This window comes from Dermacentor andersoni, chromosome 8 (genome assembly GCF_023375885.2).
Source record: "Dermacentor andersoni chromosome 8, qqDerAnde1_hic_scaffold, whole genome shotgun sequence".
Lineage (NCBI taxonomy): Eukaryota > Metazoa > Arthropoda > Arachnida > Ixodida > Ixodidae > Dermacentor > Dermacentor andersoni.
The window spans coordinates 122,566,639-122,586,532 of NC_092821.1; the positions used below are offsets into that span (position 1 = coordinate 122,566,639).

Genomic DNA, 19,894 nt, shown 5'->3' on the forward strand with positions numbered 1-19,894 from the left:
TGAAAGATTGAAATAAGCAATTTTTGTTCATTGATGTTTGTCACATCACTCAAAACTGCTAAACATAGTATGAAGTCAGGATTTCCTAATCCTAGGCCAGCACTCACAAATGGGATGGCAGCTGGCACCAAACAATGTCACGCTACAATGCCAAAAAGTTGTCAGCTACAGATACCTTGTTTATTTTAGCTGTCAAGCCCATACCACGTAAAAATAACTCCCGAGAGTTCCACATCACTATACCGGCATCGCTGAAGAAAACTCTGCACTGTAACAAAAGTGTGGCTTTATTCTTTCAACAAAGCTAACCTAATTTGAATAGAAATTAAAGGACGGTTTCTGGAGGTAACTGCACTGGCAGAGCGCCAGGTCAGCACCTAGCATAGCATTACCAGTCTGAGCAGAGACCCGTTTAAATATGAGTCACTTTAAATACCCTTTAATAGAAATCTCTAGCACATTTAGATCCTAGATTCTAAATGTACAAGTTGTCTACTTGTTCACTGCAGTTGCGGTCAGCTCCTGTCCAAATGTGAGCGCACTTATGCATAGCTAATCAGCAAAAATTTTTATTTACATACCTTTTTTTTATCTCGCCTACAAGCAAAAGCGAATTATATAGCAAATGAATCTAACTTACATTGCCACATTCAACAGCACAGTACATGTAGCTCGTGTTGGTTCATTCAAACTAGGCATTATTACAGCCTTTAACTGTATATATTATGGTGTGAGAGAAGACATGGATATGCAGGCAGTTGGGCACGTTAAAACAGCATCATTTTGTATGTGAGAAGGTGACATACACCAAATGAGACAGAACACATGCGCTTTCATCTTTTCTTACACACAAAAAAGCTGGAGCAATAAGGCTTTTTTCACTGTGCCATCTTTGTTCTCAAAGATAATTTTTATTTATTGGATTACCTCTTACGTCATGTTTATTTTGAGTGATTGTTTACACGTTAATGTTTCAAACTTGTTTTTATTTTCACAGACTGAACATACCACGTATTGGATTGACTTCCCAGTAGAGGATACTTCCGCTTGGCATGGAGTGATAAAGCAGAACAGTGAACTTTTATTAAAAGCACAGATTTTAGCAGTATAACAGCAGTTCATCAAAAACATGTCTGCTGTAAATAAATTGTTCCTACCCACATTCCTCGTTGTTTCATTATGCTTGTATCCCTGTATTCTCCTCAGCTAAACCACTTATATTAGGAATTTATCATGATAAGCCCTTATTAGCGTTTCAAGGAACAGCATCGAACCCTTTGTACTGGTGCACTGGTAAAATATATATATGCAGCAAAATTGAAATATAAGGCGAAATAGCAAACACCAATGCTTGATGCGGCACTACTCAGACTAGTATTTCAGCAATTTTTGCATGATACAATATACTGAGAGCATGCTAGCACTAGCACATCATCTTCACTCTCACAAGCCGGCACGTGGCCTATATATCTCCCCCCCCCCCCCTCCCACTGACTTTAGCTGCTGGCCATCGCTTCTCCTGGAGCCCCGAATACAATAAAATGCTAAAATCACTGCAATGCATGCTGTCATGACAGTACTAAATTAACAAGAACAGACAATGAACACTCAAAAAACACAGGCATTTATTTGTGCTCTGATGCCAAGTAAACTCTTTAAATAAGTACCTATTTGTGAAAAAAAAAGCACAAATAGAACAATATCAGATGAGCCAACATCACACATAGCAGAACCTAGAGGAAACGAATACATGAGCCTAACAGAAAAAGTTCATATGCAAAAAAAAGAACAATGCTAAAACAATTAGTCACACAGATGTAGGAAAAATTCACAAAGGTACAGCCAATAAAGATATCACATGTTCTAAAGCTGCTAGATAGCAACAATGCAAATACGGACAAATCTCACTTTACGAAACCAGCGATGTAACAAAATATTTGCTTGATTTCACCGTGACATGGTAAAGAGAAAAAATTGGACAAGAACATTGTTCATGTAAGCCTTTTTGTCGCACATTTTTTGCCTTAGTGTGCAGTGGTGTTCAAGAGATTTTCTAAAAAGTGCATTTGCCGACTAAATAATTAAAGTGATAAGAAGCCTGCACAAACCCAATGTGCAATTTCCAGCAATGGCTTGCACTGACCACACCACATTTATGAAAAATTTCTTGGGGAGTTTTATCACACTGTGGCTCATTTACTTGCACTGATAGTACCAGCCAGCTGTAACAAGGAGAATAGATATAGCAGTAAGACCACTGTAGGTATAAACTTGTACCGATCCGTGTTTATATTTGTCAGAAGAGCATGTGTAAGTTTAGCTTTGTTTACTCCATGCACTCAAATTTCTGTGTATGGCCTTCTGTGGTGAATTTGTTCGTGACCGGCCGATGACTAGATCTTGGGTATTTTCAGGATGCCTTCCTGTAGTTTCACTCAAGTGAAAGTCATATTTTCTGGCAATAAACATTTCCTTCTTTGGTGGCCAGATGTGTCACTATGCTGCTCTGTTGGACCTCTGTTGACGCTGGCACAGCGTTGATGCCATCAAAGGATCTTTGGTGGGCACTTGTCAATGCCCAGATCCGGTTGTCACACAATAGTCTGTACAAGGGATGGGCCAGCACGGACACAAGAGGCAGGAATTTGCCGTAGTAGTTTACAGCTCCAAGCAAAGAACGAAGGTGCTGCTTGTTCTCTGGTGGTGACGTGGCTACAATGGCATCTGTCTAGTCTGTTGTGGGATGCATGCCATCTGCGTTCAGTCACCAGAGCATAGAGGCCATGGGTACGCCATGAATAGGCTGAGCAGACTTGGCAACTGTGGTGTGCCGACTTTTGCCAACGCCCTGCTGCTACTTTTCCATGTCATAACATGAAGTCATGGCAAAGTGGAGGTTGAGCTTAACTTGTTTTCCTTGTAAATCTTGAAATTCTTTAAGAGCGACGTGTTTGTGTGGGTCGATTTTCATTATTTCTATTGCTCTTTGTCTTATGACATGCTGACAATAGATCTAGGGCAAATATGGTGACACAAAGAAACCATTCCTGGGCCTTTTTAAGAGCACATAGGGACACTTGTCCTATATGATGTAGCAGAACACCCTGTAGCATTCTCCATATCTATAGATTCCTAAGTTCAACGCCTGTTGTGCTGTGTCCTCTTATGTCTGCTCAAGTAATCAGCAAGTGCAAAGGAACTGGAGCAGGTGGGAGAACAGTAAGGTCAGTCACCTATATGAATGTTCATTTGTTGCTTCATGGCACTCTTCAGCGAGAATTTCATAGTGTATGAAGGGCAACGAAATGGCTCATCGCCTGCATGGGTCTGCAGTTGTTCCTTCATGTTGGACTTGCATGAGAAGCTCCGAGAGCATGAAGGGCAATGAAATGGCTTCTCGCCTGCATGGGAGTTCCTTCATGCCGGACTTATGCGAGAAGCTTTGAGGGCATGAAGGATACTCAAATGGCTTCTCTCCTGTGTGGGCATGCAGGTGGTCTTTCAGGTCTGGCTTTTGTGAGAACCTCTGAGGACACAGAGGGCATTGAAATGGCTTCATTTGTGTGGTTTTGCAGGTAGTCTTTCATGCTGGACTTATACGAGAAGTTCCATGGCAGGATCCTGTCATGGCTTCTAACCTGTGTGGGTGCGCAAGTGCTTTTTCATGTTGGGCTTATGCGCAAAGCTTAGAGGGCACGAAGGGCATTGAAATGGCTTCTCACCTGTGTGGGTGCGTAGGTGGGCCTTTATACTGGACTTATGCGAGAAACTTTGAGGGCATGAAGGGCAATGAAATGGCTTCTCGCCTGTGTGGGTGCGTAGGTGGCCTTTCATGCTGGACTTATGTGAGAAACTTTGAGGGCATGAAGGACATTGATATGGCTTCTCGCCCGTGTGGGTGCGTAGGTGGTCTTTCATGCTTGACTTAAACGAGAAACTTTGAGGGCATAAAGTGCATTGAAATGGCTTCTCGCCTGTGTGGGTGCGTAGGTGGACTTTCATGTGAGTCTTATCTGCGAAGCTCCGAGGGCATGAAGGGCACTGAAATGGCTTCTCACCAGTGTGGGTGCGCATGTGGCTTTTCACTTCGCTCTTTCGTGAGAAGCTGTGAAGGCATGAAGGGCACTGAAATGGCTTCTCGCCTGTGTGCGTGCGCAGGTGGACTTTCAGGTTGGCCTTTAATGCGAAGCTCCGAGGGCATGAAGGGCACTGAAATGGCTTCTCACCAGTGTGGGTGCGCATGTGGCTTTTCACTTCGCTCCTTTGAGAGAAGCTCCGAGGGCATGAAGGGCACTGAAATGGCTTCTCACCAGTGTGGGTGCGCAAGTGGCTTTTCACATCGCTGCTTCGCGAGAAGCTCCGATGGCATGAAGGGCACTGAAATGGCTTCTCACCAGTGTGGGTGCGCATGTGGCTTTTCACTTCGCTCTGTTGCGAGAAGCTTTGAGGGCATGAAGGGCATTGAAATGGCTTCTCGCCTGTGTGCCTGCGCAGGTGGACTTTCAGGTTGCCCTTTAATGCGAAGCTCCGAGGGCATGAAGGGCACTGAAATGGCTTCTCACCAGTGTGGGTGCGCATGTGGCTTTTCAGGTGGTCTCTTTTTGAGAAGCTCTTACAGCATAAATCGCACTTAAACAGACGCTCGCCAGTAGAGACCATCCCATGTGCTTCCAGACGAAACAGTTTACCAGCCTCATAGTCACAGAAATGGTCTTGTTGGAGGCGTCCCTGCTGCGAATTTTCACTGTTGGCTGTTGATGGAGAAATAGAAGGCCTGGATGCTGTAGAAATAAAACAAAAGTAGTATTACGAAATGCAAAAGAGAGAACACAGATACCAAAGCTAATGATGAGCTTTTTTTTTCATTTGGGAGGTCTTAAGGGTGCTTTAGCAGTGGGGGAACAAATGAGGCCTAGTGGTCCTTCTTTATATACTTAATATTTGTCCATCTGAATGCTTCAGGACTGTTTATGAAGTACACGCATATAAATTATTTTTCAGAAAGGTAAAGAGGTACTAAGTGAGAGAAGCTGGAGTGTTTGAAGACATTCACAGATTTCTACGATCCTTAGAGGACAGCATCAAAAAGTTCCAACCCAGCTTGCTCTCCTATCTCCAACAAGCACTCGAGGTTTAACGGCCATATTTGGCATTTGCAAAACTTATGGTTCAACAACACAACTTTCTCATAAGATTTCATTAATGGATTTTTTCTTGATCACATGTGTAACTTGGGTAACATCTTTGTAAGTTGAGATTGTAATGAGCCAGCTAGCACATGCTTTATTTTTCTGCGTATAATCCGCCAGCACGTAAAACCCGCAGCGCCTTTCAGTATCGCCCGGACATAATATAAGCAATACCTCTGGGAGATTAAGAAAATTTGGCAAAGCCACTCAAGACTGCTTATGTGTGGGAATACGAAAGCATTACAGCCCCTTGGCGAATTTTTTACCATGCGCTCCTTGTCTGCGCAAGCTCTTACTTATGCTCTAACTTCGCCTCAGTAAGGCCACATCAAAATGCACCAACTGTTTCAATGCTTCCTCGCAAGGAATTCATAACTTGAAGGACAACTCAGCACCATTAAATTTGAGATTAATGCTTATTTTATACTCATGACATTATGCCACCTCCTGCTCACTGACTGCACGGTCCAGTGATGCATGGATTGGCCACAGCTTTCATACAACATGACATGTGCAATGATACACGCACTAAGCACACTTCTAGCCAGCCAACCAGAACCGTGGGGCCACCAAGCTCTAGGGGAAGCGTGCTCGTGCCAAATTCGTAAGCCCGGGGGGGGGGGGGGGGGTCGGCATTTTACTACGGTGGCTCCTGCGTATCACGCGGCTAGTGTGGCGACACTCACCCTATGTTGAAGGCAATCTGTGGTGGGGACAGAGGCAAGTGCTGAGTGCTGATAGCTTCGTGTAGACTGCATTTTCACTGCTTAGTTTCCGTTGAAGCGAGGCAGCATGAAAGTCCATTCGCCCACAGCTGCTAGTGCGCTTCCTCACTCCAGCGTTTCAATGAGTGTGCACAGTGATCGAGTGAGAGGTGTTCATGTCTGCTTGCGCGCGGCACACCTTCTTAATTTAGTTAGTAAGCTAATGATTAAAATTTTATACAACTGATAAACTTACTATTCTTCATATAGCTGCCTCCTAATTTGCTATTGCAACCGATGTGTCGCCTTTCAGGCAAACCTACTATTTTTTTAAAAGCATCTTTACTTAATAAACCAGGGCGATTCCAAAGAACCTAATGTTCAACTTCTGGTATACCGTAATATTACTCCAATATGTTTTTATTCCAGATCCACCATTAGCCTTCGTGATAGGTCACAATGGCTCAGGCTTCGCCCATATGAGCATTAACAGACTGGAATAGTTTTACGCTATACCAGCCTTGGCGAAAGAGATGCCCACCCTCTGGACTCTCTGCAGCATGCACCTCCCTAATATCTAGTTGGTTTGCAATACCCTCAGCCTACTTTTCATTCTTCTGCACCTCGGCTATAGGACGCACTGCGCAGTTGCGAGAAATTGCGAGAAACTGTGCAGGCAGCGGAGTCACATGAGGTGAGGAATGTGAACAGCTGTACTCTTTTACGGAGAACGAACTTTCCATGTTTGGCACAGTTTGGCGCAGGAATTTATGTTTGTATCAAAATGGCGCAAGTGGAGTCCCACCCCTGCACACTTGATCCAAAGGTAAGAATGTGTTTGGTCTGAATTTCTCTTGCGCCACGCCTCGTCTTAATTTGTTTGAAGTTAACCACATTTTGTTCTTTCAGTCCTTCCAAAAGCGCTTCCTCAGTGAGCTTCATCATGTTATCGTCTCAGATTACTCCTCGGATGGTGTTGATGATATGCTGAGGGGTGACCGTAACTCGGACTTGTCCAAAACAAACTAGATTACGTAGCTTTTAATACTGAAACAGGGTGTGAGACCGGGCGAGTTGGTATTCCACGCTGAAGTGACAAGCGGAAGAGTGGACACCGAACACTAAAAAGGCAACGAGGACAAGTGTTTTCATACTGCTAACGTGGAGCTCCAAAAGGAAGTTGCTGCTGGCCAACTTCGTAGCCTTGTAGCCTCTGCCTATAGCTTTGGTCATACATTTACAAATGAGAAACAGTGAGGTCACCCTCATGGTCTTATCTGGTTCATCACAGTGTACTACATGGTAGTGCGGGAAATTCTTTCTTTGTCGGCCAAGAAACTTGAAAGCTTTTGTGCACCCCAGTATTTGGGGGTGACCTGGGAGTAGGGGGGAAAGAACTTTGAGAATGCAGCTAAGCATGTGCTGCATTCTTCTGTGTTCCAAGGGTGGCTCATTACTCTCAAGAGTACAAACTGGAAATAGGCGATATCCTATAGGCACCTGTTGGTAGGTGTAGCCCTTGATCATGAACTGGATCTGATCGCCGGAGGTATGAGTTTCTGGCTGAGCTGTAAATTACGCAGCCACAGTCTATTTTACTGCGTGCTAAGGAGTGACAGATACATAGAAGACATTAGCAGTCAATGCCCCCATGCTTCTGGGAAAGGACATTGAGAACCAGTCCATATTACTGTGCACTAAGGAACGACAGATACAGGGTGTTTCAGCGAACACTTTAAAAAAATCCTAAAGGCAGGTGTTTCAAGAAAAATAGGAATTCTCTTGAGGAGCAAGCTTTCAAGTTCGGCGGACAGTAAATTATGAGAAACATGTAATTACATAGTTAATTACCTAAAATTACATAACGATATTTTTAATTAGCGACTTTTTGCAGTTACTGCCAATGGCAAGTTCGCAGCCACGGAGACGAGGGTGCGATATTAGTTTTTAAAGCAAAGAAAAAGTCGCTCCATAAAGCCCTGCAGCGTGCGAAAATAAAGTATTTTTTTCCCGCATGAAACCGAAATGCGGCGAACCTTGTGTACCGGAAATCTAGTGCAAATGCAACATCCGCTGATGACGTGTTGCGGTGACTGCTGTGCCCAATTCAAGATGTCTGTGGCGATTCCCAATGCTAGGGAGCCTCAACGCTCGGCTTAGACCATGGCTGTCATTTTCTTTTGTTGGTAGGTGCAAGAAAGAGGCTAGCCATCGCCCACTGCACGATCACATGTTCTAAGAGTTCTGGTAGGCATTACCAGCAGGTTTGCTTTTTCTTTCTTTGTCTTGACCACATCTGACATGGCTACCTGACAAGCTAGATGTGAGGAGTCACTAACTGTTCATTTATTCCTTAGGTTCATGTGCTGTTCGTTTCTAATTTCTGCGTGTTAGGAAGTGCATGAGACAAAGGAAAGGTTCGTTTGCAGAGCAAGGAGGACTTTCGCGGCAGTGGCTGCATGCTGTTAGTTCTTGTGGCTTGTAGCGCCAGTTTTACAAATGCGTTTGAGTTTCCCCTTAAAGTGCTAGTTTTCGAGGTGCGCATGCAACATAGCCATTGCATTACCACTGGTTTGACCTCGTCCATTTGAGGATGCAGGTTTCAACGCCGCAGTGTTAATATTGCTACGGAAAAGTATTTGCGATCACGAAGAGGCGAGCAGTGTGAAGACTACGACGATTAGAGGCTAGCGCAGGCTGTTGCCTCTTGGCCAAGTGCGGCGTATTTGCTAGTAAATATACTTGTATATAGCTTTTCGTCTGCGTCTTCCTACGTAACATATCTGGTGGAGGTGGACGTTCCCTGTACCTCGTCACGGAGCTTCGCAGTGGACGGTACGTCGAGCCTTCCTTCATGGCTCCCGGCGACGACAACTTGACTCCGCCGGCTCCGACACCTGCTGCCACTTCGATGACCTACATCACTCTCCCCGCTCTCCGTGATCCTGGCGTATTCTCGGGCAAAGATGGAGAATATGTTGAGGACTGGTTCAGCCTGTACGAACACGTCAGCCGCAATAACCGGTGGGACCCTACTATCATGCTCGCCAACGTAGACTTTTACCTTGGTGGCACACCTTGAGTTTGGTTTCGGACGCACGGAGATGAGCTCACCAGTTGGGATTCACTTAAGCCAAATCTCCGAGACTTGTTCGGCAACCCTTACGGTCGCCAACTTGCCCCGCAGAACGCGCTTTCCGGCCATGTGCAGATGTCAACAGAGCCCTATGTCTCGTACATTCAGGACGTCTTGGCTCTGTGCCACAAAGTTGACGCACACATGACTGAGTCAGACAAGGTTTCCCACATCTTGCAGCACGAACAGTGGCTGGAATAATTTAGTGTGCTTAAAATCAATAAGTGACTCGATTGAGAACAGTGCAGTTTGCGTGAACATGTGGGTCAGTGTCAATCTTGAACATTGACATTTTGGATTCAGCCATCACTAAATTGAAAAACCGCATTGTTTGTGTGAAGCGCCAAGGTTTCTGCCTTATGACTTAAGATGTCATGGACACCGGCAATTGCTTGGTGATCATGGCTTTCAGCCACATCAGAATAGCTTCCTGAAGGTTTCGGTGGACACCTTGGCTAACATTGTTCTGTCAGGATCCATCAGATTACTTGACCAGCTTCTAAAATCTTCACCTTTTTTTGATAGTCTGATATTGTCTGCTTCGACATTTCAAACTCCTATGAGATATCCGCTTGCGATTGGCCACTTTGCACTTGCCTGATAACGGTGGCCTTCTTTTTCATCGTCAGTCTCCTATATTTGCCTCACTTCAAAGTTTTTGCCAAGTTGGAGGCAGATGACGAAGGTGGTGTCAGCACCATTGGTAGCAGCTGCCAATGAAACCACTACAGAGAATTGGTTGTTTAAGCGGCTGAGCCTAGCATTGTAAAATGCATCTAAAGCAAACCACAGTGTACATTAGAGGCAATACGAATAGTACAAATCACCATATGCAACTGACAGGCGCTGACAGCAATGACAGCGTGAAGCCTTGTGGGAGGGTGCAGCAAGTGGTGCCTGCTATAGAGGTAACGGAAATGGTAGTTCTGAACTGGCATGCGAGATACGTGCAACGCAAGTTTGAGGTGGCAGAAAAACAAAATGATGGCGATGTTGTTTGCAAGGGTTCAGGATTGGGCGAGTGTGTATTGCATTCTAGAACTGGTACAGCGCAACATACAAAGGAAGAAACAAGCCGAGCCGGCCAGATAAAGGAACAGAGTGCTGACTTCCAGCTGGTTTATTAGCGAGTTGCACGAAATATATACCTACAAGAAAGCATCAGGACAAGTCATCACAATACCTCACAAGATGTCACACCAATAGAAGGCTACACCATCATGGGTCACAGAATGCGCAATTTCGTCATGCAAGGTTAAACTAATCAAGAAATCTTCTTTCCTGTGGAGATAGGCACAAAGATGGCGCGCTAACGCAGATGCTGCCAGCCCTTGCTATGAGATCAGCTTCAATTGTCTCCCGTGTAAGTTGTGATCAGTGCTTTTTTAGCACTTCACACGGATAAAAATTCGGTTTACATCCACAGTCGCAACAGTGAATTCCTACGTGTCCCTGTATAGCCCGGTGCACATTGTAATAAACCAGTTGGAAGTCAGCACTCTGTTCCTTTATCTGGCCGGCTCAACTTGTTTCTTCCTTTGTATGTTGCGCTGCACCAGTTCTAGGATGTTGTTTGCATTTTCGGCAGCCTTTGAGTTGCGATTTAGAGAGAGAGTCTGGAAAATCGAACGACAACAGTATGAAACATTAAAAACTTTGGTCGTTGTTACACGCTGACCCTATAGAGCGTGTTGTGGTACCATGGCAGAGTTCGAAAAATTAGTCAGCGAATTTATTATTTTTACGCTGCGACAAAGAATAGATACGAATTTTACTTAGTGCTAGTAAAGATTATGTAAGCCATTTCGCAAATCTCATGCTCCAACAGCATGCGACTGAATTACCAAGGAGAGGCTGGGCCTGGGTCAGGTGCTGGAAAATGCCTTTAGCACATGCTTCCTCTGTTTGCCATGTATACTGTGAATCAAAATAAGGAAGTTTTCCTGTTTGTAGTAGTCACAATAGAGAAAGAGTCATCATTTCTGTTGTTCCTGTGGCCAACATGCCAACTTTGCAAGCGTCTTAATATAGCTACGGGTGCAAGAATACCACCTCCAGGTTTGACTTCATTATTGCATTTGCAAACAATGCGATAACATAGGTAAAAGTGTACAGCAGTATTGCGGCAGTGCACCGTCCGGTTTCTGTGAACACAATTACAAACAGTGTAAATGTCGATTTTAACTGGAAACTTTGATGCTCAACGGCTACCCTATTGACAGCGAATGTGAAGACATTGTGGTGGAATTTCGTTGAAAGCACTGTGCATGAGTTCTACTGATGAATGCAGATTGAATCCTTTGCAAAGGCAATTCAGTTGCCGCGCTAGTGTCTCGCTTCTCAAAATGAAAAAGGTTGACTTTTCGAGTCGGCAAAGGTGGACGAGGTATTAGCACATTGTAACAAGGGTACTGCAAAAGAACAACTGTCCTCTGAGATAAATTGGTGGTACAAAAGAGGCCTCGTCGACCACTACAGTCTGAAAACACTGTGCAAAAGAAACTGATGCTGCCTTCAACTGGAGAGGATCAAAACAACTACGCCCAGCAGTCACCAGAAAAGACCTACAGGTCGGCTGAAGTGATAGCTGGCGTGCACCTCAGATGCCCAGTACTTGCTGCTCATTGCCTGATGGCAGTGTTGCGCATGTGTAGTATTGCTGAGTCATGTGCTGCGGGAATGTCGTGACTCAAAGGTATCTCAGAACGAGAATCCCGACAGTTCCAGTGCAGTTTTCACCTCTCTCAGTGAACGAGTATATTGATAAAACAAAGTATGTGTTGCAGTTAACTGCATGAAAGAATTCTGTTTTAATTTTATTCACCTCAAACACAGTGGTCGACTTACATTCCGCATTGATCTATATTCATGTTTTTACACTAATATACTGGTTTAGGCATAACTAAGAGACTCACTGGGTTTAATGTTATCCTAAGGCAACGTAAGAGCTATAACAACACCAAGCCAAAAGGGCTCTGGATTAAGCTCTACCCCCTAAGGTGCTTCAATGTGCTCAATAGAGCAGCATCTTTACATTTTGCCCCCAATCAGAATGCAGACAAGAATCACAAACCAGCTCAGATGTCCTCAGCAGCAGAATGTCACACACACCTGAGCAGGTGATACCAAGCCAGGCAGAAGTGGTTATTTACCACAAACTCACACAAGCAAGCAAATGTAAGAGAAGTGCCGGGCATGCCCACCTGAGGTGTAGCTTGACTGATCTACAGTCTCTGTAGTCTGCACACTCCTTGACTCGCTGCCTGCTCTGAAGCAGCACCCAACAGACTTGTCAGCCAGAGGGAAGCTGCACTGCGTGCCAACCTCAAGCTGAACGATGGCCTCTGAAGGGGAGTGGTACACCATTTTGGCAGCGATACTTTCAGCTAGGCTCATCGCATTTGTGAGGCCTGCAAAAAATAATTGGCAAGCACTAACAGTTCAGTGCATATGTATGTGGTGGCGCATAGGAGGTGCCACCTTTTTTTTACATCGCTACTTAACATACATGTGTTGCACATTGCTAACAGTGATACTGTTTCAACTAAAGACAGCGCAAAGGAACTGCAGCAGTGCACGAATAGGTGGATCTACAACCTCTGCGAGACTTCGGCAACTGTTGCGCGCTAGCTCGCATTTTGAGATCATCTTACACAGCACGAATTCGCAAACTTTCCCGCAAGTGTCAGCAAAAGAACAGGTAATTGTATAATATCGTACAAATTTCCTAAACGTACTCTCACCTAAAGCATCTCCATACTGCTTTAAGGCACGTTCACACCGAAGGCGGAGTGGACAAGCGGATCCGCCCAAGCGGCTCCGGATTTTCCGTTTTGCGGAAAATACGCGGCCGCTTGGCCGGATCGCGCCCGGACCGATTTTTTCCACGCGGACAAGTTGGCCGCTTTGGCCGCAGCCAATCAGTACCCGACACTGAGGAAGCGTTGGTGAACGAATGTAAACGAATGTCTTTCTCTGGGCTTTTCGCTTCTGTTCTTGAAAAGCGTCAAAACGGCAAGTTGGGCCAGTTGGTTGGGATTTATAGTAAGGTTTGTTATAGCGCAACACAAGACAAGGACAAAAGAAGCTATAAAACGACGACACGGCGCCGTGTCGACGCTTTATGCCTTCTTTTGTCTTTGTCTTGTGTTGCGCTGTAACAAATCTTGAAAAGAGACTATACAAGTGGCGAGTAAAATGCCAACGATCTCGTCTTCTTCATCTGAGCTCATCATTTTGCAGAAGTAGATAGCGGACGGGAGCGCGCCAACCAACGTCGAAAAAAAAATAAATATCGAAAGTGCGCGTGCAAACCTAAAGTTCCGCGAGATGGCGGCACGTCCCTGAAATTGTTAAAGATATTGCGAGATGCCCCGCCTTCCCGGCGGCGCGGACAGCGAGACAACGCGGCTGGTCAGAACAGGCGCGGGCGCTCGCCGCCGCGCCGCTTTGAAAATCCGCTTGTCCGCATAGACGCTCCGCTTTCGGTGTGAACGTGCCTTTACGCTCACCTTTTTTCCAGATGCGTTGCGGTAGCACATTGGAGAAAGGAAACTGTGCGTTCCACAATGGTGGTGGTACGACCCGAACACTCTCAACTTCAAGGAAATTGCGACAGAGAACGAAAAAAATCGACTGCACGGCGCCGCTAAAGAAACAGCCATAGTAGACCAATTAAAAAGGTTCCCTCGTGAGCACATTATCTCCCGCTAGAGGCGCCGTAGTAAGCGCAATTTTAAGCTACAAACTTTCTTATACAGTAATCGAAGCGTTTTTATTACATGACAAAAAGTAAAAAATTATCATTGCTATTTTTACACTGTACTTTTTTTTACTAACTTTGTTGATTTTTGCCATTTTAAACACAAAATAGTGTTCAGCATCATCGACCTCCCACGTGACCTCTGGCCAGAATTTCAAATTTTTACCGGTATGTTCGCGTGCACGGCAGGTACGGATTCCTTGGTTTGTCCGTCGGTTGGTTATTTTATGCTAAAACTGTTTATTGCGCTTCGATATCTCGCGTTATTTAACTTGGGGTGTAAGCCCGAAAGCTAGGTTTTAGTCGTGAGTCATGTGGAACAAGTCTGCATCGAAATGGGAACCGGGTCCTGCTGCAACTGGGGACAGCAATAGGCAGGTTGCGAACGTAGTTCCCGCGCCTACAAGGGCGCCCCTGGCGGCGGCGCGCGCGGAACCGGCAGGATACGACCGGCGCGCTTGCGTTCGGAAAGCCTGTCTGCGCTCTGTTTCGCGCGTAGCTGTTGCCTTTTCTGGGCAATGGCGAAGTGCAGCACGAGCTGTTGCGTAGTGGGCTCCAACAGCACGTACACCAACTCACGAGGAACAAAGTTTTACAGGTTTCCAAGCCGACCGTATGAAGCAGAACGGCGTCAACACTGGATAGCGCTCCTCCGACGGCATAAGCTGTTTTATGTTCCGGCGTTATGCCAAGCGCGTTAACGCTGAATTCTTTGCTTTTACAGCAATGATGGCAGCAACGGGACACCTGCAGTGCGTACCAGGATATGCAGCAAACAAAGTAGTTTGTTCCCACACTGTATCGCAGTAAAGCAGTGGAACTCTTTCCCAATCCTCTCCCATTCAAAGAGCGCTATAGGGCTTGCTGAGAGATTTGAGGAGGGGTTGCAGCTCTTTGAGCTGGCATACACCCTTCTGCGCCCGGCATATCAACTAAGGGGCAGTTGAGATCAAAATTTTTGACGGCGTGGTTTATTGGAAGCTCCTTTGCACGCACTGAAAAATCGCAACATAAAAGTATCGCACTTCTAGTAACTTGGGCGAAAATATTTTCCCAGCGTAATCTAACACAACTGGTAAGCTCCTCCCCCTTTTTTGTGTTTGGGGAGAGCAACGTTAGAATACTTCGGGTAGGTCTTACGAGTCGTTCGTACGCCCCACGTTCTTGGATGAGATGTTTTGGATTCGTATTTGCCGTCCTGTATGTACAGGGAAACTACCGCGACGTCCTTGCACTTCCCTGCGATGCCAGCACGGCAATCGCAGCTCTCCGCTAGGATTTGTCTGCTGTCGCCGATCTTCAAGAATCAATGTCGCCTATAATTTCATGCGTCCACACCGTAGATTATATAACGAAGTACCTTACGCTGAGCTTCACGCATCTCGCTGGTGCGTTATTTTTCGTTTGCGGAATACACCTAGCAGTCACTTCCGATCAGTGCGAGTTCAACACTTCCCTCACGTCATAGACGTGCCCCACTTCAATTAGACGGCTTCCTTTCTGTAAATTCTTTTCATGGGAAAAGCTGTGGAGATCTTGTAATTCCCGAAACCAGGCTAAAATTAATATCGGCACGCTGTTTCGCGCCATCGCTACCGTTTGACAGGGCGCCAAACACGCAGCGCGGGCTGCTGACGCCGTGAGTCATCCTACCGCATTCGCGCAACTATTCGTCAGATGGCGCTAGGGGTCGGAAAGACAGGGCGCCGCCTAGCACTTGCAACGTGCCCATACCGGTGAGTCGTTTAACATCGCTGCTTCAATGGCTATGTAATGTATTCGTCTCGTTAACTTACAGGCGGAGGGAAGTTAACGAACTAGATGCTGCATTACATATGGACAGTCAGGACCTTCCGTTGCTGTTTCCTAAATAAACTTTGAATTGCGATGCCATCATTATACACATGTTCACGAAAGAGAAAGCGGTATCAGAACGCGCGTCACATTTTTCATCTCATTGTAGCCGTGGCCATGGGTGACTGAGTAGCCTTATCAATATTTTTTTTTTTTCGTGTCCGCCGGGAACTTCTTTCGTTCACAGAACAGAATAACCCTTTGATAAACTGAAGCTCAAGTACTGAATTTAATGTATCAAACAGTTGCACGCCTGATAAATCACCCTTATTTTGTACCTGTTGGTTCCAAATGTTCTTGCTGTTCAGTTTGGTTAACCTCAGGACATTTATTTTTGCAGTAGTGAAGCGGTGCGTCACGTTCACGCAGAAAAAGAATGCATCATTTCTAATAGCTTCATGTCTCATTTGCTTGTGAAACCAGCAGTGGTTTCACAAGCTCTTCTAGTGTATAAACCAGCGCACAAATGTTCTCATTTGTGACCTTAATAATACTTAAGCTGTTGACATGCATTGTAGTTAGGCAGACATCGATTTTACAGAGGGTAACAATAATTATTTACCATGCTGCTTAAGCACCCTAGAACAGTGTACATCTGCATGTGTTCTATAGTCGCAAACCATTACAATGTATATGTCGCACGTTTTCGCACATTATATTGCAAAATTGTGCTTATTCAATTTCTGATGCAGTCAAAATTTCTGTTCCAGACATGCAGTAATGAGGGCGGACCCAGTATAAAGCAACACACTCCAGGCACTAAACAAGCTGCTGCCTGCTAACAAAAGGCCATTGTGTGGACTTGGGCTGCTACTACAAGGTAAACAACACCCGGTTCAGAAATAAATAATGCTTGATATATGCTGTATTGGCTTGCTTGTCTTGAGATACATGTCGTTTGTTTGCAGGAGATATGAATGTTTCTTCAAATTTATGGTTCAGTATAATTGGTTCGCACATAAAAGAAAACACTGCATGCGTTTGGCTAATCTGTGCTGTATCTCATGTGTCACTGTTCTGCCCCTACAGAGTCTATTCCAAGCACATCTTGGTCATCGCAGGAGCTCCCATCTACCAACAGGATCCCATCTGCGAACAGGTGGGACATTCTGTCCAATCTGCTTGCGCCGCTCGTTACCAGAGCGCCATGTGCGACGGCGGTGAGCCGTTTACGAGCTCGCGTCGATGATTCCAGCATATCTCGACATGCAAATTTTATTTCTGCTATTGCACGAGAATGGTACACTGCTTGTCTTCTGCTCACTTGTGGCTTGTTTGTATGGGTATCAGTAGACGCTCTTTGGTCTCCTGGCTACTAGAACGCACCAGCTACGCAGCAGCCAAGGCATTGAGGCATGCCGCATAGCCGGCAGGGCAAGCACGGCGCGTACCAGCGTACGTGACTGGCAAAAAGCGGCCATATTGGATTTTGCTCTAAAAAAAGTGCACTTCCGCTGGATGGGTGGATAGATGTTATGAGCGTCCCCTTTGGAACGGGGCGGTGGGTTGCACTACCAAGCTCTTTCAATCCGCTTCCGTATTGAGCAGCGTCATCTGGCGTCCACCTAGGTAAGTTCCATGCGCAGCTGCTGCTTATTTTCGTACCACTGCTACAGTGTACTAGAATACTAGTTCCATGGAGTTTCCTACAAATTTTTGTAGGAAACTCTATGACTAGTTCACTGTACCACTGCAGAAGGTACAGTTTCTGTTCTCTAATGTTAGTTCGTTATTCTATGACATGGCTGCAGTGGCAGTCAATGGCCAGAAGTGCTGCAAAGACTCATTTCTGTGTTTGTTAGAAACCATCGCTCGGCGCTACCCTGTATGAAGACTTTTCTGCGCTTGTTAGAAGCCATCGTTCGGTGCTACCCAGTGTGAAGGTACATCACAAAGTAAAATAAAGCGTAGTTCTCTGACCCTTTGCTTTTGTATGAATGTTTTCTGACATTGCTGTGCTGCGCTTACATACACGGCACAACATTTCCGTACACGGATGGATGGAAGGTAGGAGCGTCCCCTTTGAAACGGGGTGATGGCAGTTGCCACCGTGCTCAGATTTTTATTTTGCCTTTTATTTTTATTGTTATCTGTGTTGTGTGTTATTGAAATTCTCAATTTTCTTTAAATACGTCGTCCTACCCTTTTAACCTTATGTCACCTCTCTGCTTTTGAGCCACCAATACCACCGCATATTTATTTACATGACTTATCTCTGAACCTTAGGGCCTCAGGAAGCGTGACTGTGGCCGCATCGACATCGGGATTGATACCATCGCATTTTAGTATGAGGTGTTCCATTGTTTCTACATATTTACCACACACAGTACATGTCTTCTTCATTAAATTTCTTTTTATAGCTTCGCGTTCTGAGACGTCCTGATCTAGCTTCAGAGAGTAGGGCACTGCCTCTTGAGTTATCATAAAACGCTTCCTTCCTGATCTGCTGTTTCCAGTATCGATATAGTTCCACACTATGCTTCTTTACTGTTGAATTTATCCAATTTTTACCTTCCGCATTTTTAACCTGTTGTTTAATACTCTGTCTTTCTTCGTCCTCGTGTCTGCCATACTTGCTGGTTAGCTTCCTAGTTCTTTTCCGCCATTGTGAGTCAACACTCTTTCTGTATAGGTATTTAAATACCTTAGCTGCCCACCTGTTTTCATTCAATTTTTTCAGACGTTTTTCGTATAGGATTTTACTCTGAGCTTCCCCTGCTTCGAACGATGCCCAGCCCATATATCCCTGTACTGCTTCGTTCGTGGTTTTCACGTCGCACCTAGTGCTAACCTTCCCACAGCTCTCCGATTTACTTCTGGTCTCGACTGAACCTCTGCCCTTAAACACAAGACCGCATTCCTGAAAGTAAGCCCCGGCACCATTAGTCCCTTCCAAATACCTCTCAGTACCTCATACCTGTTGTACCCCCACAATGCCCTATGTTTAATTATCCCGGCATCTCTTCGCCCTTTTGCTATGAGAGACTGTTTGTGCTTTTCCGTGTACATCTGCCCTTTGTTTATCCATACCCCGAGATATTTGTATTCGGCCACTCGGGGTATTTCATGGCCTTGTATTGTAAGCTCCTGATTAGTTGTATTGTTGAAATACATCCCACCGGAATTAGCTGTACTAAAACTGAAACCTAAACTGTCTCCTTCATCTCCACAGTAATTAACCAGAGTTTGCAAATCTTCCTGGCTATCTGCTAACAGTACAATATCGTCTGCATACATTAAACCCGGTAGTCGTTCCTCAACCTTTTCGCCTAATCTGTACAACAGATTATACCCTAGATTGCTTCGTTGTAACCTTCTTTCCATGCTTATCATATACAACCTTGCCTTAATCCTTTGTGTACCTCGACAGTTGTACTTACTCTTAATTCCTTCCCATGTTATTTCGACATTATTTTCTCGATATATTTCCTGTAGAAAATCTACAGTACACTTCCGCACTAACCGACGCCCTCTTGCAGCGAGCGATCTGTTGAAAGCACAGTGGCAAAAGCAGGCGCACACCAATCAGTGCTCGGAAAAGCACGCAGCGAGCCGCGCCAATCAAATCCAGAAGGCAAAGTTCATTCAAACTATGCATTACTACAGCCTTTGACTGTATGCATTATGGTGCGAGAGCAGAGAAATGGATATGTAAAGACAGTTGGGCACGTTAAAACAGCATCTTTTTGTATTTGAAAAGGTAACACACACAAAATGACAGAACACATGCGCTTTCATCTCTTCTTACACACAAAAAACCTGGAGCAATAAGGCCTTTTTCACTGTGCCATAGAAACTGTGCCATTTTTGCTCTCAAAGATAATTCTTATTCACTGGATTAGCTCTTGTGCCATGTTTATTTTCTTGAGTGTGCTTTTTTTACACGTTAATGTTTCAAAATCTTCTTTTATTTTCACAGAATGAACATCCCATGTCTCGGTTCGACTTCCTAGTACAGGATACTTGCACTTGACATGGAGTGAAGAAGCGGAGCAGTGTACTTTTATTAAAACACAGAGTTAGCAGTATAAGAGCAGTTCATCAAAAAAAAGTCTGCTGTAAATAAAGGGTTCCCACCCACATTCCTCGTTGTTTAATTATGCTTGTATGCCAGTATTCTCAGCAAAACCAGTTATATTGGTAATTGATCATAATAAGTGCTCATGAGCGTTTTAAGGAACAGTGTTGAACCCTTTATACTGGTGCACTGGTAAGATGTTTACATGCAGTAAGATTGAAATGGAAGGCG

General features: G+C 45.0%; 1 protein-coding gene and 1 long non-coding RNA gene across 3 annotated transcripts in view; one reads left to right on the top strand and one right to left on the bottom strand.

The window, feature by feature from the left end:
- Positions 1 to 19,727, top strand: part of LOC129384308 (uncharacterized) — a 32,537-nt gene extending 12,810 nt beyond the window's left edge. Inside the window, exons 3-4 of the long non-coding RNA XR_008612040.2 lie at positions 16,356 to 16,465; positions 16,675 to 19,727. This is a non-coding gene — a long non-coding RNA (uncharacterized lncRNA). The remainder of the gene's footprint in view (positions 1 to 16,355; positions 16,466 to 16,674) is intronic.
- Positions 1,602 to 13,782, bottom strand: LOC129384305 (uncharacterized). Of its 2 annotated transcripts, none has more exons than XM_055069571.2 (3): positions 13,541 to 13,782; positions 12,233 to 12,439; positions 1,602 to 4,781 (listed from the first exon to the last, which is right to left on the bottom strand). In XM_055069571.2, the coding sequence occupies exons 2-3, from the start codon at positions 12,423 to 12,425 to the stop codon at positions 3,634 to 3,636; spliced, it is 1,341 nt and encodes a 446-aa protein (XP_054925546.1). In that variant the 5' UTR covers positions 12,426 to 12,439; positions 13,541 to 13,782; the 3' UTR covers positions 1,602 to 3,633. The 2 variants fall into 2 exon arrangements, with proteins under 2 accessions (XP_054925546.1, XP_054925547.1); XM_055069572.1 differs by lacking the exon at positions 13,541 to 13,782 and adding an exon at positions 12,773 to 13,528.
- Positions 19,728 to 19,894: the final 167 nt, after the last annotated feature.

Coding starts and splice junctions, on each gene's coding strand:
- LOC129384305 (XM_055069571.2), bottom strand. CDS start 12,425: ATGAGCCTAGCTGAAAGTATCGCTGCCAAAATGGTGTACCACTCCCCT. Junction 4,782..12,232: donor TCAGTCAAGCTACACCTCAG/GTGGGCATGCCC, acceptor TTATTTCTACAG/CATCCAGGCCTTCTATTTCT.